Source organism: Cupressus sempervirens, chromosome 8 (genome assembly GCF_028749045.1).
Source record: "Cupressus sempervirens isolate cs-2001-9-10 chromosome 8, ASM2874904v1, whole genome shotgun sequence".
NCBI classification, from domain to species: Eukaryota; Viridiplantae; Streptophyta; class Pinopsida; order Cupressales; family Cupressaceae; genus Cupressus; species Cupressus sempervirens.
The window spans coordinates 431,026,210-431,052,047 of NC_143125.1; the positions used below are offsets into that span (position 1 = coordinate 431,026,210).

Here is a 25,838-nt window from a genome sequence, read left to right on the forward strand (position 1 = left end):
TTAGCAGATGAAGATTTGATTCATAGTCCTTAAGTTTGTCTGGTATATTACCCACTTGCACTTCCATCTGACTAAGCTTGGTACAATCCATATCCTAGTTTTGCTACACCTTTTCCATTTTCCTTTTGAGACTCATTAGTTCATTATACATCCATGAGTCAGCTTGCAGAGAAGTATTAGCTTTAAGTTTTGTAGTATCCAAAAAAGAAAGCATAGAATCCCTTTGAAGAGACTCATTCTTCTCCTTCACCATTTCTTCTCTACCAAAAGACTCATCCTTATCTATCCTTTCCTTCTCCCTCACATTAACAAGGTCCTCCTTTGCCATCTCCATTTCCTCTTTTCCATCCCTCACTCCCTTGGAATGCTCACTCTAATTTCCCTCTTCACTAACATTACTTGACCCTGAATTTTTCTCACTACTCTCTTCCTCCTCTTCCTTACCATTCTCACCCTTACTATCTAGGTACCCTTCCAAATTGGAACTAAAATCTCCCACATCTGTGTTTTCCTCCTCCTCCAATTTTTTCTCCTCCTTATTTTTTTATTTGTTAGACTTGGTAATCTCTTCCACATTGTACTAGGGAGATTGTTGCGTATCTTGTTTCAGACCCCTCCTTTTACCCTTGACAACCTCATCACCCTTACTCTTCCTAGAGTAAGTTTCAATAGTAGAGCCCTTCGTTTTATCAGATGGAGGAGAAGACACAATGTCCATATTTTTACAGTGACCCTCAATAAGAAGAATCAACCCTTCATGCAGAATAGGGCGCGACTCTTTTTTCCTGTAAGCTTGCAAACTTTGGAGAAGAGAGAATCACAAATAAAAAGGAAACGAGAGCCTATCTTTGTACCTAAAGTGATTAAGGAATACGAAGTGAAATTTATGCACACGTTTAGCTCTACGATCTAAGATAAAATACTCATGAATGCATGAGAGCACATCTGTCAGATGACCTTTACCTGACCCAGTTCATAAAAATCGCCATTCTTCTCCAAATTTTTCTCCTCTACTTCTGTTTTGGGAAATTTCTTGAATTCTACATTTGGAATACTTGTTTCTTTGCTAAATTTAATACCTTCCATTGGTAAACTCATCACCTCAGCTATGAACTCCTTAGTCAAATGCACAATCACACCATGCAGAGAAACCCTATCTTCAATCTAATTTTTTAAAAATGTTGCAATAACATGAGGTTTAAATCCATGAAGACACTCCAAATAATTGGTCACATTACTCTTTTGTAGAATCTCCCATACATCCGCTTTTGCCTTCCAGGCCTTGCAATTTTGTGGCTCCTATTTTTGTGGCTCTCCACCCATTTCCAAAGATTTCAACTTGCTACAGTAAACCAGTATCAAATGGAAGTGGAAATTAGAAAAGTTAATCATATACCATGCATTCATTGAAACAAATAATGGATGCCTTAAAATGGATACATGTGTGGTGAAGATTAAAATCACATAAATGTACTTCCTTGGGGAAAGAAACCTAACGTCTGTAACCCCACTCCCAAAAATAATTAAATTGCTAATCTTAGCAAATCTTTCCCACCATCGCATGAGTTGCATCATAATTAATAAGGGCTTTGAGATCCACATTTTTTCTTAAGTCACCATTCCATGTCATCTTATATCCCATTTGGACAACATAGTTGGCAATCCAATCTACCATTGCATTACCTTCGTGAAATGTGTGGGATATAATAACTTTTTCAAATTTATTAATTAAAGTTTTTATTTCCATAACACTTGCCTCAATCAACCAAGTAATATAATTTTTATTATGAAGAATATTAACAATGTTTAATGAATCTCCTTCCATCCAAAAGTTTGGAAAACCAGTTTCAACCACTAGTCTCATAGTATAAAGAGTAGCAGTAGCCTCTACTTTGTGACTGTTAGAGTTACCTATGGGTATAGAAATGGCATCAATTATATTACCTATATGATCTCTCAAGACACCTCCATAGCCTGCTCTGCCCGAATTTCCCTTAGCAACACCATCGAAGTTTCCTTTAAGCCATCCAATAGGAGGATCCTTCCATCTATTTATCAATCTTGGGTTATCTTTTTTAAAATTAGAACCTTTGGGTAGCATGAGAGAATCAGTTTGAAAATCTTGATCACATCTTCTTTGAGACTTAAAATCTTCCTTTATTGCTCTAACAATATTTTGTCCAAGCACCCATCCTGGCAATTCTTTATTTCTAAAAATTCTATTATTTCTTTCTTTCCAGATGCCCCACCAGAGATGGGGAAGAGTAATTTTCCATAGAAAATCAACATCAAAATCCTTAGAAGGACATCTCCAACTTTTGAAACACAGTTCAACATTATTTTGATTAACCCAAGTTATATTCCAGTAAATGAGAATACCAATCCAGACTTGTTGACTGTAAGAACAGTTCAAAAACAAATGGTCTCTATATTCAAAACCTCCTTTACATAAAGTACATCTATTTACTACATTAATGCCTCTTTTTGGAAAATTATCTTGGGTAAGAATTTTGTTTTAAAGAAAAATCCAATAAAAGATATTTATTTTTGGTATGAGACCCTTTATCCAAACTTGAGACCATAAAGGTTGATTACATTTCTCCTTAGAATTAAATATAGAAGAGACTTTGAACTGACCACTAGGATCAGCATTCCATATCATCTTATCCTCCTGGTTGGGATATAAAGAAAAGGAATTCAACATAATATGGATATTATAGAAACCTTGATCAACATCAATCAAATTAACCCAAGTGTTATTATGCCAGTAATGTCCCACTAAAGTACCATACGCTTGCTTACATCTGTCAACTTGAGTAGTATCCTCAAAGTCCTCAATTAGAGGATGATCCATTAACCAAGAATCTTCCCAAAATCTAACCTTTTGCCCATTCCCAATTTTCCATGAACAACCCTTGAATAAAGTCTTCCTGGTACCCTGAACAGCTCCCCCAAAAAGCAGATGGAGAAAGAACATTAGGAGATGATAGGAAATCAGATAAAGAGTTAGCATTAAAAAGATACTTATGTTTTCCATATAGCACTCCATTCCTTATCATCATGATAAGTTCTTCAACATTGTTTCACCAAAAGAGCTCTATTCATACTTCTTATAGACTTGATTCCCAATCCACCATCCCTAATAGGCTTACAAACTTGATCCCATGCAATCATAGCAATTCTCTTCTTTTCCTCAGTTCGAGTCGATAAAAATTCCTTTGAATTTTATCAATAGTATCTAAAAATTTCATTAGTATTCTAAATAGGCTCAAAGCATAAGTAGGAATACTTTGAAGATAGGCTTTAAGGAGAGTGATTTACCAGTTTGACTCAAAAGATTACCCTGCCAACCTACCAATTTCTTATTAAATTTCTATATAAGATCTTCCCAAAAAGAATCAAGAACTTTTGGACCCAAAGGAAGACCCAAATAAATAGACAGAAAAGATCTTATTGAGCACCCTAGAATATTAACAATTTTGTTCGATAGGGGTATTAATAAAAACCAAAGCACTCTTGTTCCAATTAACCAACTGACCCAAGGTAGAGGAGTACAAATTAAGGGCTTGCTTGAGGTTTCTAGCTTCCTTAACTTCAGATTTGCCTATGAAAATAGTATCATCAATAAATTGACCATGATAAAAAATAAGAGGTTGAGAAGAAGGCTGCAGACCTTTAATAACCCCTTGTTCAACCAATTTCCCAATATATCTCCCCAAACAATCAGCCATAATAACAAAAAGAATAGGGGATAAAGGGTCTCCCTATCTCAGGCCTTTGGAGGGACTAAAAAAATTAGAAGAACAATCATTGACTAGGAAAACAATTGTAGTAGTGGAGATCAACTGATAAATAGCTCCAACAATCTTATGATCAAACCCAAATGCCTGTAAAATCTTAACAAGAAAATACCATTCAACTCTGTCATAGGCTTTAGCAATATCAACTTTCATGATAAACCCTTGATTATTAGAACATGATAAAGAGTGTATATTCTCATGAGCAACAATGATAGAATTAAGAATTTTCCTACCTAGGATGAAGCCATTTTGTTGAATAGGAATAAGAGAAGGAAGCACCAAAAGCAACCTAGAAGTAAGGACTTTTGAAATTAAAAGGATTGCAAAGACCAATCGGTCTAAACTGGTTTGGAGAATCAACCTCAATCTTTTTGGGTATCAGACATAGGAATGTAGAGTTAATTTCCTTGAGCATTCTTTTTGCCCCAAAAAATTCCTTGATAGCATCACAAACATCTTTTCCAACCAGTTTCCATGACTTCTGGAAAAAGAACATGGGAAAACCATCTGGACATGGTGCTTTATCTCCTCTTGAGGAATAGACAACTTTTAAGATTTCTTCTTCCCTAGGAATAGATCCTAACAATTTATTCAGTTCCTTAGTAATTAAAGGTGGGATCACCTTTAAAAGTTTAGCCTGGTGAGCAAGATCAATGTTAGGATTAGCTGACATTAAAGAAGAGAAAAAGGAGACCATCTCTTCCATAATATCCTTTTCCGTAGTAATCTTCAAATCTCCCTTTTTCAGATAAGAGATATGATTTTTGGCTCTATGCTTTAGAGTAGAAAGATGGAAAAACCTTGTATTTTTGTCTCCTTCATTCAGCCAGATCGATTTGGATCTTTGCCTCCAATAGATCTCTTCTTTAGTAATAATATCATGATATTGAGCCAACTTTTCATTCTCTTCTCTAACAAAGTTAGGAGTGTACCCATCCTTCTATATGTTATCCTATATAGTTTGGATTTCTTCTTTAATACTTGCTTTGCTCTCAAAGATATTACCAAAACATCTTTTATTCCATAATTTAACCTTCTTTTTAACATTTCTTAACTTTGAGGCTACTCTATAAATAACAATGCCTTCAACATCTATATTCAACCAATTTACTTTCAAACTATGGATGCTACATCCACATTTTTTCAAATCTGATAGGAAAGTTTTTCTTAAGATTACTCTTATCAATAGAAAAAATCAAAGGGAAATTATTTGACCCAATTTTCTGAAATGCTTCCAGTTTACAAATAAAATCTTTAGTCCAATCAGGTGAAATAAGAGCTCTATCCAAATGAGCCTGAATACAATCATTACCTATCCTTGTATTGCTTCAGGTATACTGAATTCCATGAAGATCCATATCCATTAAACCCTCCTTACTGATAAAATCCATGAGATCCAGTCTTCCTTCCAGTTGACACGTATTTCCTCCCTTTTTTCATGGTCATAAAGAGGAACATTAAAGTCTCCCATAATAATCCATCGCCCAAAGTAGTCTTTACTCTTTATATGAGAGAGAGTATCCCAAACCTTTTCCCGAGGTTCTTAATATTGGAAGCATACATATTGACAATATACCAATCCTTGTTCTAATTAATACTAGTAATTTTAACCACCATGAAATGTTTACTAGCATTCAAAATAGTTCCTAAGTAATAATTTTTCTTCCATAACATCAGGGTTCCCCCTGAAGCTCCTTTTGAACTACTTGCTTTTAAAAAATAATCTTTAAAAGATTTAATTTGTTCAACTTTCTCCTTTTCCATCTTTGTTTCTTGCAATAGTAGAAAATCCAGTTTATGCTCTCTAACAAAATTCCTAACAATATCAATTTTGTGGGTACTATTCAAGCCCCTAATATTCCAAGTAATAAATTTCATGATATCTATTTTTTAGGGTTAAAATCCAGAATAGTTTCCTGTCTACCATCAGCAATATTCTGCATACTTTCCATTTCTCTAGTTTTCCTAGAAGATTTCCTTCCAAGTTTTTCTGGAGTACCAACATTTGGTTTCACCTTGGTTTGTTGGTCTAATTTACTACTTCTAGTCTCCACTCCTTTAGGGGTTGTATTGCTCTTCTTTTCAACCTTTTTCCTTTGACTCAATTTATGTTTAGGATCCTTCCCTTCCTCCTTTATCTCCTCAAGCTCAAAATCATTCCTAAAGGGAATAATTTCTTTACACACAGGCTTCTCATGAGACATTGGGGCAGTTTTTTGATTTTCAGTCAACTGGAGATTATGAGAATCTCCTAGCTTCATCAGGTTACTAGAGTCAAATTAGATTTCCCCCTCCTCTAATTCACTCATCTCAACTAGATCTTCCCACCTTTCATCAATCTTTTGATAAATCACTAGTTGTTTCGTCAAATCCACCATATCTTCTATATTATGCTCAGGTGACACAGATTCCAACATAGTCCCATCCCCTTTATTTTCAATGTTCACATTTTCTTTTATAGCCAAATTTGACATTTTGCCAGCATCTTGAGATTCCAAATTCAATTTATCCTGCTTATCTTTCATATGAGTGACTTTAGGTTTCCAAACCTTTTTCTAAACTTTTACTTCTTTCTTTTTGGCTTCCTTTTCAGTGTTTGGATGATTCTTACCTTTATTAGGACAGTTTTTACCCAATGACCCTACTTTTTACAGGCAAAGTAGGTATTTGGAAGATCTTCATATACAATTTCCTGTATTCTTTTCCTCAGCTTTGAAATTAATTCCACTTCTTCTGGGAGATGATTCAAATTAGCCATGTTCACATATAATCTAGCACTGTGGAGTTTAGATCTCGATGTCATTGCATGATCCATAGCAACTAATTCCCCAAATGAACTAGCAATTCCTTTAAAAATATCTGCATGCCAAAATTCTAAAGGAAGGCCAAGGAGTCTAGCCCAGATCAGAGTGGTTAAGGAAAAAGCATCTGTTAAATCCATATTTGGCTCCCATTTTTTTTTATAGTGAGAGTACTTTTGCCAAACAACCATGGACCTCCATAGAGAACCATATTCATATCTTCTTTACAATTGAAAATAAATGAGAAGAAGCCATTCAATATAGGGGCTATATCAACATCACCACGGATAACCCATTTTCATTTAATCATTTTTTTTCAAAGTAGCTATATCTGGTCTAGCCCCCAAAAATTTACCCACAAGAGTGAACTCCATGAAAGACATAGAAAAATCAACAATAGGATCGGGGATAGAGATTTGAAACTCACTTTTCTCTGAACAAGATTTAGAGGTCAGTGGCGGGAAGGATAATTTACCACCAAGTTTTCTACCAAACAAGGAAGACCATGTCCTTTGGTCTAAAAACCCTATCTTTGACCCTTATGAGTTCCTCTCATTGTTAACCTCCACATAAACTAAAGGATTCTTTTCATTTTTGAATACCTGCCCAGGCACGTGAAATGTAGAAGAAGAATCCAAAGAAAGGTCCCGGACCCCACAAATAGTGGTACCCTCAAACATAATTTTTCCAGCATCCACATTGTCCACAAATCTATTTTCTGTCCCATCAACTTTTGTCAGATTCTCTTCAATTCATCCTACTATTCCTCCAGGATCAATACCTTGTGCCAGATTCTCCCCGGCTAGTTTCCCACCTAGCTGAGAACCAACCAATTCAAAAATGCTAAGAGCCCACATTCCATTCAAATAGATGTTAGCAAAAGGCTCTAGGGTGGAAAATCAGTGGTTATCTTAGGTAGGTAGAATACAGATGATCAAATCTATGTTATCAACATTCCCATTTATTACATGTCAATCTATCAAATGACTAAAAAAGCAACAACATCCATTGATGGTTTGTTGAAAAAATTCATGTGGGAAGGATCAAAGGAAGTGAAAAAGATCCCACTCTAAGTTGGGATGTGACCTGCAAATCTAAAAAAGATGGAGGTATTGGTATGAGAAAGATGGGCTTGCAAAACCAAGCTTTAGGAGCAAAGTTGACATGGAAGATGTATAAAAATTCAAAGAAGCCATGGTGTAAAGTCATCACAGCTAAATACATGGATCTAAGCTCGACAAAATTCTTATAGTGGCCAATTTGAACAAAGGATCTCAAATGTGGCGCTTCCTATGGAATAGTCAGAATCTCACTATTGAACATCTTATTTCAAAAATAAGAAATGATTGTAGAGGGAAGTTTTGGCATGATTCTTAGAATGGAGATCCTTTGTTAATCAATTCTTTCGAGGATATAAATTGGGTGATTGAAATAGAAGCAATAATGGGGAATAGAGTAGCTGACTATTTTAGTAGTCAAGAGAATACATCTTCGGTAAGCTAGGAATAGGTCCCTCAGGGTATCAGAGGAAATTATCAGATCTTCTATTAATGAAAATTGTGATTCCCTTGGACCTTGAAGACCAATTGTTATGGAGTGTGTCGAAATCAAGGGAATATAAGGTGAATCTCAGGTATGAGTTGCAGAGGTATAGAAGTAGAGACATTGAATTACCTGTAATCCTTTGTTGGGGTAAATGGTTGCTCCCAAAAACAGGAGCATTCCTTTGGATTGCACTTCACGACAAGAGGAAACCGTTTGAAGAGTATTGGAATTGAGGGGCCATGCTGGTGCATTTTGTGTAAAGAAGAAGAGGAGACAGTGGACCATCTCCTACTTTGGCATCCTTTTGCACAACAATGTTGGGAGTGGTTGCTAGGAAGGTTGAAATGGTATGCAATCAGGAATGAATCGATTAGAGATGGGAGTAAAAGTTTTATAGGAAAAAAATAAAGATGCCATTGAAGAAGTAGTAAACAATATAATCCAACGGCTGAATTATAGACACCAATCTAAATGGGATCATGATATGGAGGAATTATGGTCACTCAAAACCAAAGGGGATCGTCTCATGAGAGATAGGAAGGTGGTCAAAAAGTTGGTAACATGGTAGCCTCCTCAATAGGATGGATGAAATTAAACTTTGACGGGGCTAGTAGAGGTAATCCGGGAAGGAGTGGGATAGATGTATGTTGAAAATTGGCTAATGAGGATATGTAATTATTGTCATTTATGGCAAGACATGATATACATGTTCATAGGAAACCTCATAAATAAAGATACTTAGCTTTTCGTACTCGAAAAATTGTCTAAGTATGAATTTGGTATACAACAGTGTATTTTTTTGTTTATAACTTGTTGCTGATGTCATATTATGACTAGTAAAGTTAGATGGAGATTTTATGCATATTAATGATGATGTGTATAACCTTAGATGTCAATACAGACTGTACAGAACAAAGATATTTGTGTTTTAATGAAACATGAAAGCAACATTGAAGGAAAGGATTATTTTGTTTACAAAATAATTACTTGTCCAATTAGGGCCAACATCCTAGATGTTTACTCTAAGTTGGAAAAGAATATTATGGTTTTAGCCGACCTAGCAACAATTTGTGTAAAGACATAGTATTTATGCAAAGGACATCTTGTGAATTTAGTTGTGCTATTGTGCTCTCTTGAAGAAGCTATGTTGAGCAATTGTATGTAAACTTTTGTGAAAGCAATATATGCAAAGTTTTGTATAAGCTATTTTGTGATCCGAGATCGAGTTGAAGATCAGAGATCAATCAAGGAAGAAGTTGCAATATTTATATTCTAAAATTTGGATTACTTGTTTGGGCAGTGAGCTCTTCTTGTAATTAGAAATGCATGTTTGGGTAGTGGGCTCATCTTGCATCTACTATACGACAACTCCTAACAGGGTTGGAATCTCCCATCAGGGATTCAAAGTCTCCTCTCCTTATACTGAATTTTCTCATTGACTCCTAATAGGGTCCATCCTCTAACAAAGAACTTATATATCAGTATATTATCTAGTGGGTATCATCCCCACCAGGGTTTTCCCTTTGCCAGGGTTTCCCTAGTTAACAAAATATGGTGTTATGAGTTATCTTTGTGCATGGTCACTGTTACTATTCAACATTACTTTATTACTTTGTTATGTATGGTTTAAAGTAAGAAATAATATCCAATTGGTGACTAAAGTTTGTAGATTACTGATTCACCCCCCCCCTTTCCCTCCCCCCCCCCCCCCCCCCCAAGTAATCCATATTTCTAAAAATTGGTATCAGAGCATAGTTACTTTGAAGAGGCTTAACAACTTGAGTAAGATCCCTATGGATATGGAACAATTGATGAAGAATCTTGAAGAGGCACTTGAACAAATTGATCTCCTTACTGAAGAAAGAGATTAGTTGAAAGACAAATATGAAGAATCCAAAGTATACATTGGACAATTGAAGGAAAAAATTGAACATCTCAAATCTAAGCCTGAATCTACTAAATTTGAAACTAGTGATGATGATTATTTGAAGCTAAAGACAAACTACAAGATTTTGAAGCATGAATTAAAGATTACAAATTTGAAGTTGACTTTGAGAAACGATCCTAGCAATGTTGAGTCTGATTTGAAGATTGAAAATGCAGGTATGAGAGAAAGTCTAATTAAGACGCCATCTGAATTTGAAACATTGAAAGAAGATCATGAATAACTTCATAAATACAATACTATTGTGAAAGGTGAATTAACTCAATGCAAGCAACAACTTGAGAAGCTCTATTCTAGCATAGAAAATCTTGATGATTCAATGTCAATATAGAGACCTACTTATGATAAGACTGGACTTGGAATCTATTTAACATGTCTACAAAGAAACCTAAGATTAGATCAAACCCAAAAGAAAAAGATAAAACTGATGATAAGATTGAATCTAGTCAATATTCTGATAAACCCAAAGGATTTGCAAGACAAGGAAGTTGAAATTTTGGGATGAACCAAAGCAAGTGGAATCTCCTAAGAAAACCAAGTATTAATTTAGAGGTAAGTGTTTTTCATGTAATGAAATAGGTCATATGAAAATAGATTGTACGAATAAGTAATTTGATTATGTTAAGGATTTTTATTGTCATAATTGTCATGGTATGGGTCATAAAGAAATTGATTGTAGGAAACCAAAGTATGATAATGATAGAAGGAATAGTAGAATGTCTAGGGATACTAACCCTATAGATAGAAGAAGATCTAATGAAAGAACATTGAGAAAAGGAAGACCTTATGAAGATAGAAGATAGATTGTATGTTATAAGTGTAACAACTTTGGACACATAGCTCATTTTTGTCATGCACCTGATGATCTGCAAAATCCTAAAAGCAAAATACCAGTATGTTAGTTATGTAACAACTTTGAACATACAACAAAGTATTGGAGAAAGGACAAAAACTTCAGAGATAGAAGAAACAATGGAAGAAACTTTAGAAACAAAGAAAATGATGGAAGAAACATCTTAAATGATAGAAGGAACCATGAAAGGAACTCTGTAAGTAACAAAGACAATGAGGAACAAAGAAGTGTAGTCAGTGAACTTTGTGAAGAACTCAATGAGGCATTTGTAAAAGGATTAGACATCTCAAAAGATAAGTTAGATGACTATGACACATGAAGATCAAAGTTAGTTGTCGAGTTTGATTCAATTAAGTCAAATTAAGCTTGTTCACAACACCAGAATTTGTAACTTCATCTAGAGATCAAATTAGAGGTTGCGAACTTGGGAAAAGGTGTATCAAGTTAAGTTTAGATGGTATCTAAGCTTGCTTGTAATTTGGAGCTTGTTTAAACAAGTTACAAAGGAATTAAGAGTTACTGTTATTACAGAGAAAGTTAATTCTGTAGCAGAAGATGAAAACTATGCTTTTACTGAGAATTTTGTGAAGTCTTATGGAGCTTTTTCATGATGAAAGGAGGCTATGGAAAACCTCAAGTGTTGCCTAAAGATTGAATAAATGACCTTGAGAAGTGACTTGTCAAGGTGATTTCAAAGCAAACCCTATTTCTAAAAAGAGGTATTTTATCATTTTTTCACAAATTTGTTTGGTAAAAGCTCATATTTGATAGAATCATGGATATGCCAATAGTGTATAATGATGAGAACGAGGACATACCTAAGTTGGAAGTTGTTCCCATGAAAACCATAGAAGGAAACCCCACAATGTAGTATATTTGGAAAATATAGGAAGTTATCTTAACAACAAATTTAAATCTATTAGGAGTGAATACATGAACAAGGATATGGAATTAGTTTTCAACCACAATATGATTGTGAAACCCGAATTTGAACACTTCAAGGAATTAGACCTATTCAAATATCATTTCTATAGAGAATTGGACACATATGAGTGGACATAAATCATATTAAGTAGAATACATGATGGGAAACTATGGATGCAAGATAGTATAGTTGATATTTCTGCCGACCTTATTCATGAGGTAATTGGTCTTAGTAAACAAGGTAGTGTACCTATAGGTGATAAAGTGGTTAAGAAGAAAGTTGAAAGTTATACCAAGGCAATGTATAATGGAAACGCTATGGTGGCCAGTACCATCAAGCAAGATGATGTAAGATTCTTGAGTAGAATTATTGGCTACTTTGTATGTGCAAGTTCAAAGATTAATGAATTATTAGCCGAATTCATCTATGCAACCTATAAGATATGTGTAGAGAAGGAACAAGTAAACCTCAGTGAAATTCTAAGAATGCAACTACTTGAGAACCTTGAAAAGATCAAGAGGGCTAAGACTAGTGTGTTTAGATTTCAGTCACTAATCAATCACATATTCTTTCATGTGCTTAAAAGATTTACACATTCATCAGTCACAAAGATAATCAGCAATGATATATGTTCAATGGAGAAGATCACAGAAGTATGTAGAAGACATCCTGCACATAAGATATTGGATAGTGGAAACTTGATAATGAAGACATTTTAGAATGAAATGAGACAAAGATTCATAATTGCACCTACAATTATAGATAGATTTAAAGATGACATTTGTGTTATGGTTGATATAGATTTTACTTATATACAAGTAGTAGAACCTTGGGAAACATTTATTGATCCCTTAGGTTATGAATTGAGTGATGATATTGCAGTTGGATATATTAATTTATTGTTGAAATCAGAGAAGGATAAAGCATAATACAAATTTGGAACCTATGATGAGATTACCTAGTCAGCTCATTAGGCATCCTTGGAGAAGGCATCTCACAAAAAGATAGAATCAATTATGAAGAAAGCTTTATCAGAGGCCGATATGACTAAGAGTTAGTATGAGGCAATCAAGAAAACCATGAAGCAAGGTTCATTGAATGTTCAACCCTTGTCAATATCTATTGCAAAGACATCTTTGAAATAGAGCATTTCATATGTAAAAGTATTAGATGTGCAACCTAGTGAACCAAAGAGAAAATCTAAGAGATTAGTGGGAGCGGTGACCACAAAGACTAAAAGGGTCAAGCAACAAGCCACCATACCAATAAAAAGACAAAAGACATTGTTGACAATTGTCGAGTCTAGCGATGATTAAGAACAAGAACAAGAAGAGAAGCAAGTAGAGAAGGTGACAACATCAAAGAAATTAGCAAGAAAGGCTTGGTAATCCTGGAAGCCAAAGATAGAAATGATTAACTCAATTATTGCTATTGAGGGTAACTTTGTTCAGATGAACAAATTCTATGATTTGTATAACAATCTTGAGAAAGATCATATTGATATCTCTACTATGAGATACATTATAGAAAATAATTTGAAATTGAAGGATATTGAGGACATAGTAAACCATAGAGTCTATGATAGACTTATTGAGAAGAAGGCACCAACAAGGGAAGAAGATTTAAAACTTTGGAAGTCTATGCTAAGAACTATTTGCAAGATTGATGGTGAAGAAGAGATTAAGAGATTATTGAATAATCTTGCACCTTATTTGAGAAATAAAGTGAGACAATTTTTGTTTATGGTGGATGAGAAAGACAAATTAAGAAGTGAGACTGCAGTAGCAATAAGTCAGATGTTGACAAAATCTAAGGCAACATCTCCACTAGCACCCAACGTAGACACCTAAATCTAATTACATCAATAAGTAATCATATTTAGTCATTTCCTAAGACATTATTGATTAGATATTTACTATTTAATTAATTAATTGTCATCCCCTAGTTAATTAATTAATTTAATTAACTATAGTCCAATTGATAAAATCAAATTATCACCCAAAATCAATTTATCAATTAAATCCCAATTCCTCTATTGAATTGGATAAATCATCAAATCTATTCAATTTAATTCCATACTCTCATTTTATTGAATTAATCATTTAATAAAATATCTAAAATCCTAAAACCCTATCCTAACCCCTAATCCAACCCATTCATCCATACTAACCTCACTTAGCCTCCTAACTAACTCATCCCATCAAAGCTAAATCACTTACCCCCCTAACTCCCCTTCTAAGCTAATCCTAATCCCCTTCTAATCATGTGCACAACCATAAACATGGGTTAAGACTTGCTAACCCAAACCAAAGTCAACAAATATCTTCTCCCCTCACCCTCCAACATTTATGACTCTTACACCTCTCCCATCCTCTCTTACATCTCTTATATGACTCTTACATACTCAACCACCCTCATCAAGCCTTTGACCAACCCTTATCCTATCCTCTCACACTCATCCTCCTTGTGACAAGTGTCACCTCCCCATTCATGCTAAACAAGCACAATCCTTATGCTCCCTTTTGAGTGCATCCTAAACCTCCCTCACCATATCATCATCTTTGCATCTTGACCATCCATCTCTCTACCCCTTGGCCTATAAATGGAACCCTCTCCCTTCACAAAATCATCCACCTTCCATGCAAAGTTGTAATGCTATTTTGAGAGCTCATAAACTACCAAAATACCATTATAATGTTGGAATCACTCCATAAATCTATCGTTGAAACCTTGCTTCATTCACTCCACCCATCCATCTAAAGCTTGAGCATATCTTGTGAGCATACAAATCTTAAATCAGGGACAAATCCATTGCATCATGATGTTATACCATTAGGAGCCTACCATTCTTGGTTTGCTTCCTTTTGTGGTGATAACAATCAGTCCTATCTTAAGTTTTAACTGCTTTAGTTGTGTTAATGCTTTCTTTATTAGTTAGTATTCAATTTACACTACTAAACTAGGTGATACACCCATAACCTTAGAAGTGTCAGTAAGTGGTGACACTATGCAGATAGATCAGACCAATGTTACTATTAACATTGATGATACTGATCCATTTGAAGGTTCTGAACATAATGAACCTCATTTTGAGGATATTGAAGACAAACTAAGGCAAATTGAAGAGGAGAAGAGATTACTAGAAGAAGAGAAGAAGAAACTAGAAGAGGCCAAGCAGAAATTGCTTAAGGATGAGATGAAAAGAAAGGAAGAGGAGGAAAAGAAAAGAGTAGCTAAAGAAGAAATAAGAAAGAAAATAAAGGAATACAAGAAGAAGAAACTAGAAGAGGAAGAGAAGAGAGAAAAGGAGAGAAAGGAAGGAGAAAATAAAGAAGAAGAAGAGAGAAGAATTAAAGAGTCAATTGAGCAAAAAAAAAGGGAGGATGATATTGAACCTTCTAGTTCATCTACTCCTCTTTCACTTGCAAGCCTAGCAACTGACGATGATGACCAAACTGACTTGATCTCATCCCTATGAAAACTCATTTAGAAGAACATAACAGTAAAGAGCCTGCAAAAAACCTTGATGGAGGTTATTAACATACTACATAGTACTCTGGTGGTGCAACACACAGAAGCAAATCTAGAATAGAGAGCATAGGTAGTGCTAAAATCATTTGATGAAGAATTTACTAATTTGTTGAGTATTGTAGAAGCAAAGACGCAAATTTCACATGATGCTAACTTGTTTAGCAACATTTGTCAAAATATTAAGAATGATTTGATAAGTCTTGATACTTGTATCAAGGAACTTCAGAAGTATCAACGCGATGGTAATATATTGTAAATTAAGTGTACTCTATCTTATAAACGAACTAAAGACATTGATAGTCAGATTGGAGGAAAGATAAGTGAGCTAGAGGCTCTATCCAACCAGTTACTACATCCATCTTGTAAGATTGATGATTTTGAAGGACAAGTGACCAATATTCACAATGATATCAAAAAATTGGAACTTCATAAGGAATAGATTTTTAAGAGAATATCGGATTTCAGAGAGTCTATTGCTTTGAAAGTATCTTTTGTTAAGAAATAGTTGGAGGAATGTGTCAAGGCCAATGACACTTATTCTAACTTTTTGTATTTAGACCTTAATGCAGTTGAGATTGCATCATATGTCTTATGTTCAATTCTCACCTTAGCTGAATCTACCAAGGAAACATTGACTAAAGGTATGGATAATCTTAAGGCAAATTTTGATGAATGTATGTGTCAGAGTAAATAATTAATTTACTAATTATTTATTCTATTTACTTAAGCTTACTTAGGTTAATGCATTTCATTTATTAGTTGTAGTCTAGGAGTTAGTTATAAGTTGTTGACAATATGGGAGTTTGTTCTCTCCTAAGTCATACTTATCCTCTCACATTGTTCAAGGACTTTCCACCTTATGTGGATGTATGCTTAGTTGTCACACTTATCTCCTAGCGTCTTCTAGCTTGTTCTAGAAGATTCTTGGAGCTCTTTATATTCAGGCTCCCTCATTGTATTTTCATAACAAGACATTTTAGCATATTGTAAATACATATTTTTTTGTGTTTGCATACTTGTTGTCTCTCATGTTCATTTAGGGTTATTCCCTTGCTCCACGCTCTTCCTTCCTTGGCTTCCCTTTGACATGTTTTTGCATGCAGGTGATCTTGGGTGTCTTCAGAGTTGGATTTCAGCAACTCCAACATGGTATTAGAGCCTCCTTGCTGCTGCTTCGTTGAAGAATTTTTGAAGCCGTGATTTGGAGTCACAAACTTTAGTTTGTTTGTGCATTTTTTTTCAAATCAGGGGAACAACAATTTTTCGGAGCACATTGGGCCCAAATGGATGTTGCCATTGGATCCAAAAGGCTGTTTGCAATCAAGATTCATATAAAACTTGCTAATTTTGGAGACAAAGCTCTGGGAGGCAAATTTTTTTTGGTTACAGGCCCTTCCGTATGGTCGTACGAACGAATTTGAGTTAAAAAAATAAAAATAGGGCGCACCGCCCAGCATCCACCGTCGCACCGCCACCGCACGACTCGCATGCCACCTAGGCACTGCCACTATTGACAGTGCAGCCACGGGGCCGCTGCTCCACGACCCCCACTGCTCGTCCAGCCTGCCGCCCTCCTGATGTTTCTCCTCTACTGCCTCCGTTCCACTGCCTCCACTGGTGTTTCTGCTCGCTTGCGCTGCTCGTGGACACGTCAGTGACTATCCTGCCTGCGTGGACTTCCACATTTCTGCTACATGGAATTTTGGGTACAGTCAGCATTACCGAGTTGAATTTCCTGCACAGTCATAGCTACTCCATGTGTGACAAGTGGTAGGTCTGCCACATGGCCCCTGCCACATCACCCACCTGCCACGTGGCACTTTTTTTGTGTTGACGAGCTCTGGGCTGTCAATTTTAATGCAATGAAATGCTGCTGTTAGCATGACATCAGCACTACATCAACACCTTCTTGCCTCTCCTTTAGGGTCCTTTTTGACCTGCTCTCATTTTTTGGCCATAACTTGAGCATACAGAGGTATCTTTCCGATTTGAGAGAAGCGCCGGAAAGCTGGTTCCGAGATGGAGACATTGGTGTAGGTATTTTTAGATTTTGATACTTTTTTATTGCCCTTTTTTCAATCAAAGTTTGAAGTTCTATTTTTGACTCCGACAAGCTTTTTTTTTGCATCCCATTTCAGTTTTTTGAAAACTTTATATTTTTGGAAAGCTAGTTCTGTTACCTTTTTAGAAATGTGGTCTTTTTTCTTAGATTTTGGCCCATGCTCTTTCTATCATATTTTTGGCATTTTTGCTATATGGTGGATATCTTGAGTGTTTTAGGCCTGAGGATCGTTTTCCTAGCATGGTTTCTCTTGTTTTAGGTTGTACTTTCTTTTGTGTCAGCTTTTTCCTTGTTTTGATCATTGTAGCTATCATTTTGAAGCACTTTTATGTATCACACTGAGATAAAGTGTCACTCTTGCATTTCGAAGGTCATGAATGTTGTTTTGAGTCAGTTGTACATGCACTATTTTTATAAAGCACCACGGGGGGAATAGTTATTTGTTGTTTTAGGCCTTCTCCCTTTGTCAAGTGAGTGTCCCTTCCACGACATTAGCCCCATGCAGAGTCAGTTTGATTGTGTCTTTATGGGTGTTTGTACCTCTTTCCCTCTCTCGTCGTTCTTGGTTCGTCTGCAGGAGACTTTGGCCCAACTTCTCAGTTGCCTGTCATCTCACCCCGTCTGGATTAAGGGGGGGTTATGTTGTTGTTCTAATGCATCCTTGGTTCAATGGTTCGATAGTGTGAACTATGTATTCAGTGGTTGATCCTATATATAAGGCGATTGCAGTGGATGGCTACCTATGCATTTCGGTGAGATGGATCATCTACCATATAGACACGCTCAGTTCGTGCCTTCTTCTTCCTTGGTGGTACTTCAAATTAGCAGTTTGATAGATTTGTGGCTTTTTCATGCTTCAGTGATGCTTGTCATGATCACTCCTTATTCCTATTTTAGGGGATATTCCCTAGTTGGAGGCTTCTTCAATTATTCACTAGGTTCTTACCTCTTTTTGGGGGAGGGTTTTTCCCATGTGATTTTCTCTCTTTCCCCGTTTTTTAGAGGTTGCATCTTTTGCATTGTACATGGGTACCTAACATGGCCTTGTTGCCAGGACCCATTCTGCATTCATCTTAGTTTTGTGAGCTTAAGGCATTTCCCTAAGTTGCACTTAAGGGGGGGTGTTAGAGTAAATAATTAATTTACTAATTATTTATTCTATTTACTTAAGCTTACTTAGGTTAATGCATTTCATTTATTAGTTGTAGTTTAGGAGTTAGTTATAAGTTGTTGACAATACGGGAGTTTGTTCTCTCCTAAGTCATACTTATCCTCTCACATTGTTCGAGGACTTTCCACCTTATGTGGATGTATGCTTAGTTGTCACACTTATCTCCTAGCGTCTTCTAGCTTGTTCTGAAAGATTCTTGGAGCTCTTTATATTTGGGCTCCCTCATTGTATTTTCATAACAAGACATTTTAGCATATTGTAACTACATATTTTCTTGTGTTTGCATACTTGTTGTCTCTCATGTCCATTTAGGGTTATTCCCTTGCTCCACACTTTTCCTTCCTTGGCTTCCCTTTGACAAGTTTTTGCATGCAGGTGATCTTGGGCGTCTTTGGAGTTGGATTTCAGCAACTCCAACAGTATAGAGATCCTATCAGTGTAAAACAAAAAGATACGATTTTTGATAGCAAATGGACAGTTTTTGGACAATTTTTGACATTTTGACCTTTGTCATTGATGTCAAAGGTGGAGAAGTACACATGAAAATTGTAAAGGGGAGAGATACAATAGAAATTTGCAAATCAGGTAAAAGGATTGTAAAGTATATGTAAGGGTGAGCATATAAAAAGATGGACAAATTGTAATAGATGTAACGTTACTGTATTATTATTTTTGTTAAGTTTTTGATACTTTGCCAATTTTTCCTATTTTGTTGCCATCAATGCCAAAGGGGGAGATTGTTGACAATTGGCTAATAAGGATATGTAATTGTTGTCATTTATGACAACACATAATGTACATGCTCACAAGAAACCTCATAAATAAAGATGCTTAGCTTTTGGTACTCAAAAAATTATCAAGTATGAATTTGGTATACAACAATGTATTGTTTTGTTTATAACTTCTTGTTGATGTCATATTATGACTAGCAAAGCTAAATGGAGATTATATACATGTTGATGATGACATGTATAACATCAGAAGTCAATACAAACTATATAGAACAAAGATATTTGTGTTTTAATGAAACATGACAACATAATTTAAGGAAAATATTATTTTGTTTACAAAATAATTATTTGTCTTATTAGGGCTGACATCCTAGATATTTACTCTAAGTTGGAAAAGTATATTATGGTCTTAGTCGACCTAGCAACAATTTGTGTAAAGGCATGGTATTTATGCAAAAAACATCTTGCAAATTCAGTTGTGTTATTGCACCATCTTGAAGAAGCTATGTTGAGCAATTGTATGCAAATTTTTGTGAAAGCAATAAATGCAAAGTTTTAAATAAGCTATTTTGTGATCCAAGATCAAGCTAAAGATCAAAGATCAATTGAGGAAGAAGTTATAGTACTTATATTCCAGAAGTTTGATTACTTGTTTAGGTAGTGCGCTCTTCTTGTAATTGGAAATGCATGTTTGGGCAATGGGCTCATCTTGCATCTACTGTACTACAACTCCTAACAAGGTTGACACAACTCCTAATAGGGATTCAAAGTCTCCTAACATGGACTCCTTGTACTGAATTTGCTCATTGACTCCTAATAGGGTCCATCCTCTAACAAGGAACTTATATATCAATATATTATCTAGTGGGTATCATCCCCATCGGGGTTTCCCTTGGCCCTGGTTTCCCTAGTTAACAAAATATGGTGTTATGAGTTATCTTTGCGCATGGTTACTATTATTGTCCAACATTACTTTATTACTTTGTTATGTATGGTTTAAAATAAGGAATAATATCCAGTTGGCGACTAAAGTTTGTAGATTATTGATTCACCCCCCTTCTCTGTAATCCCTACTTCTAACAGTGTAATCATTTGAAATGAAGAAGGGCAGTTGGTCAAAGCAATAGCAAGTCCCATTCTGATCACTTCTAACAATGTTGCAGAGATCTCTGCATTGGAAACCAGTCTTAGATGGTGTGCATCAAATAGAATAAAAAACCTAGTCATTGAGGGAGACTTGCAGGTAATCATCAATAAGGTAGCGAAAGGGAATTCCAATCATGGAGACTAGCAGATTGGATCTTGAAAATCTCAAAACACTTGAAAACATTGGGAGAATATCAACTTCAACATGTTTTTTGAGAAGGTAACAGTGCGGTGGACCTTTTGGCAAATTTGGGGATAGATAACAATTAAGAGGTGAGATTTGAGTACATTGATCACATGCTGGTGGATTTGCAAGAGATAATTATAGAGGAACTAGGGATATTCACGAGAAAAGGCATTGGGTAATGGCAGAAGTTGGTGCTCCAATTGATGGAAGTGGAATAATCCGTGAGATATTGAACATTCACTTCCACATACAAATTTGATGTGATTTCCTTTTCAACAATACAAAGGGTATTACCCCCTAGCTAGAGCTTACTTCAAAAAATAAATAAAATGATCTAATTGCTTTTGAATTTGATTATATACAAATTCTTATATCAACATTTGAAATCACACTCTATAATCCATCACAAATCTAACATACCAAAATGTAATAAAAAATATTAGTACAAAAAATTGCACACGATTAAATTTAAAAACAACTAAATAGAATACATAAATTGTAAAAATTTACTAACTATATCTATAATTTACATCTTTATTCTACGCTTTCTTATTAAATCTGATAGAAAAACTTTAGAAAATTTAAAATAAATCAATGAACACATTCAAAACTCACATATACTATTTGAACTTGTTTCATGCAAATATATCTGTGAAAAAACACACCTGAAAGACCAACTCCTTAATGGCAATCCCTAAAGTTTCCCACAGGAAGAAAGTGGGTTGCTTGTTAGCTGCATTTGGGCGGCCAGAAAACACCAGAAACATCCGCCCCCCTTCCACCATCTCTTTTGCCCGTGCTCTCAAAAACTCATGGAAATCCTTTCGAAATTGTGCACTGTATGCATCTGCGATTTCGCTAGGCCCCTGCTCTGGTATGTGTATTCTTCCTTTGTTCCACCATTTGCTTTTCTCATCTGTTATCTCGGGGGGTACCTGTACATAGGTTTTTTTTGTATAAATTTGCCTTATACTAAGATCATGCACTATTTGTTCCCAAGAACTTATCTCATCCAGTTGTTCTTACTATAAAATTATTACCTGCGAGAGCCAGTGTAGGCTGTTAGAGGAATGAACGAAATGGAGACTGCGGGAGGGGAAAAGTCGGGTGTGGAAGGAGCCGGGGACGCCCGCCACCAAATTACAACTTTCCGGCGATGGGGTAGGTAATATTTGTCTGAAAAGTGTATTGAAATCAGAAGATGGAAGGTCGTTGTAGAAGATCTGAAACTCAGGAACCCTAATTCCTTTGTGGGTATATTTGTTTCGGATTTCTGATGTGATTATTTGAGTGGCGAAGAGTGCATTGGGCCCGGACGAGCAGCCTAGATCAGCAACACACACTGTGTCGCACTCAAATATGGTTTTCCAGGATCTAATGCTTTCTTCCAGCAGTGGTTTTGCTCTCAATATTATGTTCCTCTGCATCGCATACCAGATCCATTTAGGTGAGTCATAGATAACAGCAGTCAAAGGAAAACATGGCGTTGCAGTACAGATAAAGATATCAAACCTGGAGCAATGTGGAATTTTGAGCATAGCTAGTGTCTCCAATCCCCGCAGTCATGGAAAAGACTTTCTCCATCCTTGTTTGGCTCTGGAATGCCGGATCAGTACAAACTATTTTAAGAACAAATGAGATGAGATGGTCAAACGTGCGGTCTTTTAGAACAAGTTTTGGCTCTCTATTTCAACGTTTTGTAATCATGTTGAACACGAATTCTCCATCAGATGCGTCATTTGCGACGAAATCGAATGATGGTAAGAATTTAGCCAATGGGCCATTCCCTTATGGGTATCTTCCCTCCGGAATAGTTTCACGCCCGAGGCTTTTTCTCGGTTGCCGTAAAATTTATATGGCTCGGGAAGTTGCACCGACCTAAAAATCTAAGAGATGGCTACGAAGAATTACCAATACCTTCTGAGCTATCCGAACACCAGCTACAGCATACATGGAATGATTTCTGGCTCCAGCATACATAGAATGGTTACGCTGATATAACTGTTTTCCCCCGTTTTCGCTCCAGCACAGATAAAGCCCTTGAGTGTAATCCAAAATCCAATTAGGGAGCTTTGCTATCTATTCCGCACCATAATTTTCTAAGCAAGTTCAATTTTTGAAATGGACTATTCTCCTGACTGCTCCATTTGTTGGTCATTTTGAATACATGCATTGATTTGTATTCCATCGTAAAATAAATCTAGATAGTTACAATTTCTTCCGGAAAGTTATCGGTGCCCACAAATAAGTTCCATTTTCAAATGTGTTTCAATACTACTAATTTTGGCTGTGATCATTGTGATAAACTACCCAGTGTCTGTATCAACAATAAAACCTCATGAATGACCTATCCATGTTTCAGCGGACGCTCCAAAAATATGTGCTTTGTCCTAAATTTTCATTTCTACACCGAAATGGATTAGGGGAAATGACCCAATAGCTGCCAAGGCTAACTTTGTGGACCTATAGTTCCTAATCTGTATGTCAAAATTTGCTGATTTTTTCGCTTTCCTGCATTTACGGAGCTCTTTGTACAACTCATAGAGTGTGAGGTGGTCTAAAAGTGTCATTTTAAAATGTTCACCCAATACCTGTCACTAAAACCCCCAAATAGCTGTTATAGTACTTTTTGAACAAATGGATGCAAATGGACCAATCAGCAATCAAGAAACCTAAAAAATGAAAAAAACGCGAATGGCTAGTGGTGTACTGGGTTTTTTTTGGGCGGTAATTGAGGGGGGGAGGTAAGGGTTAACGTGGTGGCATTGCGTACATGGGCGGCACCTCATCAAATATTGGAGATAAATCAGGAATTTCCTAGCAAAATATCAAAAATTTAAAAATGACTTTATTTCAATTAGAAATGGATTTTTTTGCTAAATTCAATAAGGAAATACATTTAAATAAGTCAGTAAATGAATAAACAAACAAAACAAAACAAGATGATCTAGATATATATAAATACAATATGTAACAAAATCTCATCTTCATGTGAAATGCCAATGGCTGGCAGCGATAGAAGCTTTGAACTTTGAAACAACTAAAAATAGCAAATTGCCTTTGTAAAAAGATAAGTAAATACAAGTGTCAAGTACAATATGGAACTAGTCTACATCCTCTTCTCCTTCCCAATAGCTTTAGGAAAAACTATGGGAGTGGGAGGGAGTCTACTTCAGCAGTCCACTTGGTTGTAGTTGTGGCTGTGACTCAGTATCCATCGTGAATGTCGCTGGTGTTGGTGCTGACAATGATTCCCATCTTTTGTATCCTCTCTCAGTGTCGTCACTCTCATTGCCCTCCTCTTGAATGTTATCCAATCCCAATGCAAAATGACCCTCATTTGAATCCGGATTTTCTTGAAAAATCTCTTCAAATGTGCTTGCAATTTGCTTCAAATCCACTTGCTTCTGATCTACGAGGTTCTCTCCTTAGAAGGCTGCAAATTGTAAAATGGTACACTAAATGGTAATTCGTCGGCCATCCCATTTTTACTGACGCCGCTTGTGAGATTTTTTTCAACTTCTCTGGAGAAGTATGCAACTTCCCACTGTGAATTTGAGAACTATAAGTTTTTGTGTTTTCCAAAATTTCTCATGAGAAGCAAAGTTCTTTACCACTTCTTGGCGAGATTTTCATGTATGATCTCAATTGTAAACTTAAAAAGTATGAGATATTTTCCATAGCAAGTCAAATTGTGATATTGCTATCAGGATTTAACTATATAGTTCTTGAGTCAAACTCATTGACTGATGTTTCATGAGTAATGGCTCACATGAACCCATCTCTCATGAGAATGAAGAGAACACTTAGTACTCATGGGATCTAGGTGGTGCTTAACCTCTCAATTGATGATCTTAAGGGGCTTTTCTAATAAATTGTTCATAAGACACAACACTTGGTGAATTTTTGCAAATGGGGTTGTAGGTTGGGTTCAACCATGGAGGAAACTCCATAGTTAAGCGTGCTCGAGTTGGAGTAGTATTGTGATGAGTGACCTCACGGGTAATCCCGATGCTTCACCACTATGAGCATCACCTAGATCCAATGAGTGCTAAGTGTTACATTCATTCTCATGAGAGATGGATTTGTGTGAGCCACTACTCATAAAACATGGGTCAGTGAGTTTGACTCAACAATAGCAATATCACAAATTTAAAACTGTAAATCTTTTTCAGTGGAAAAACGGCGACAAAGCACCGAGTTTGGTAATTGCTTCAAGATTACCTCTACTACGCAAGAGAATATAACTTCATTAATGCCAAAAATTGCCCTCAGTGCCTCATGTTTTTTTACACAAGCTGTTATTCAATGCACAACAATAGAACTCAACTTGAGCCTTTTGAAAAAACATATGCTTTATAATAAATACAATTAATGAGTTCGAGACCTTGTTTGAAAGCATTGGTAGAATGCCTTGTGATATCCATAGTGAAAGGTTAATAAAAACTGCAAATGAAAAGTGCAGAACAGCAAGACACAGAAACACAAGTGTTTAGTGTGGTTCATCACGAATTGTGGCTACGTCCACATTGAGAGCAGAGGAATATTATTGATTGAAAAGAGTAAGTATACAAATGGATACAATCAACATTTATAGATCACAAGCGATCAGCTGAACAAACATAATATAATGGAGGGAAATCCCAAGAGACCGTTGGTCTTCACACACTCAACAATCTCCCACCCGAAGACAACGGATACTTCAACTGATCATCGATTCCCCTACTCTACATGCTGACCTACTTTTTTTTAACAAGGCCAAGAGAAGTCCTGGTAGATTCAAACTTCTCCTTGCGAGCAACCTTAGTCAACATGTCCGCTAGATTGATCTTTGTATCAATTTTGGCAATCTTTAATTTACCTTTTCCTACCACATAGCGGAAATGGTGAACATGGTTGTTAATATGTTTTGAACGTCGCTGAGAGGAATGATTGTGAGCCATAAAAATTGCACTCTAACTATCAAAAAATAAAACATAATCATCTTGGTGCCAATGTAGATCATTGAACAAGCATTGCGACCAAATCATCTCTCTAGCACCTTGGGAAAAGAGCCAAGTATTTAGCTTCAGCAGAAGAAAGAGCAACACAATGTTGCAACCTTGAGGCCCAACTAATGAAAGCCCCAACAAATAGGAAAA

The 25,838-nt window shown here is 35.9% G+C and overlaps 1 protein-coding gene across 1 annotated transcript in view; it reads right to left on the reverse strand.

The window, feature by feature from the left end:
* The window catches only part of LOC149543077 (putative methyltransferase TCM_000168), a 254,166-nt gene extending 231,253 nt beyond the window's left edge, over positions 1-22,913 (reverse strand). Inside the window, exons 1-2 of the mRNA XM_089797997.1 lie at positions 21,738-22,913; positions 21,363-21,632 (exon numbers count right to left, since the gene is read on the reverse strand). Coding sequence (XP_089654123.1) covers positions 21,363-21,632; positions 21,738-22,235 — 768 coding nt within the window. The 5' untranslated portion in view covers positions 22,236-22,913. The remainder of the gene's footprint in view (positions 1-21,362; positions 21,633-21,737) is intronic.
* Positions 22,914-25,838: the final 2,925 nt, after the last annotated feature.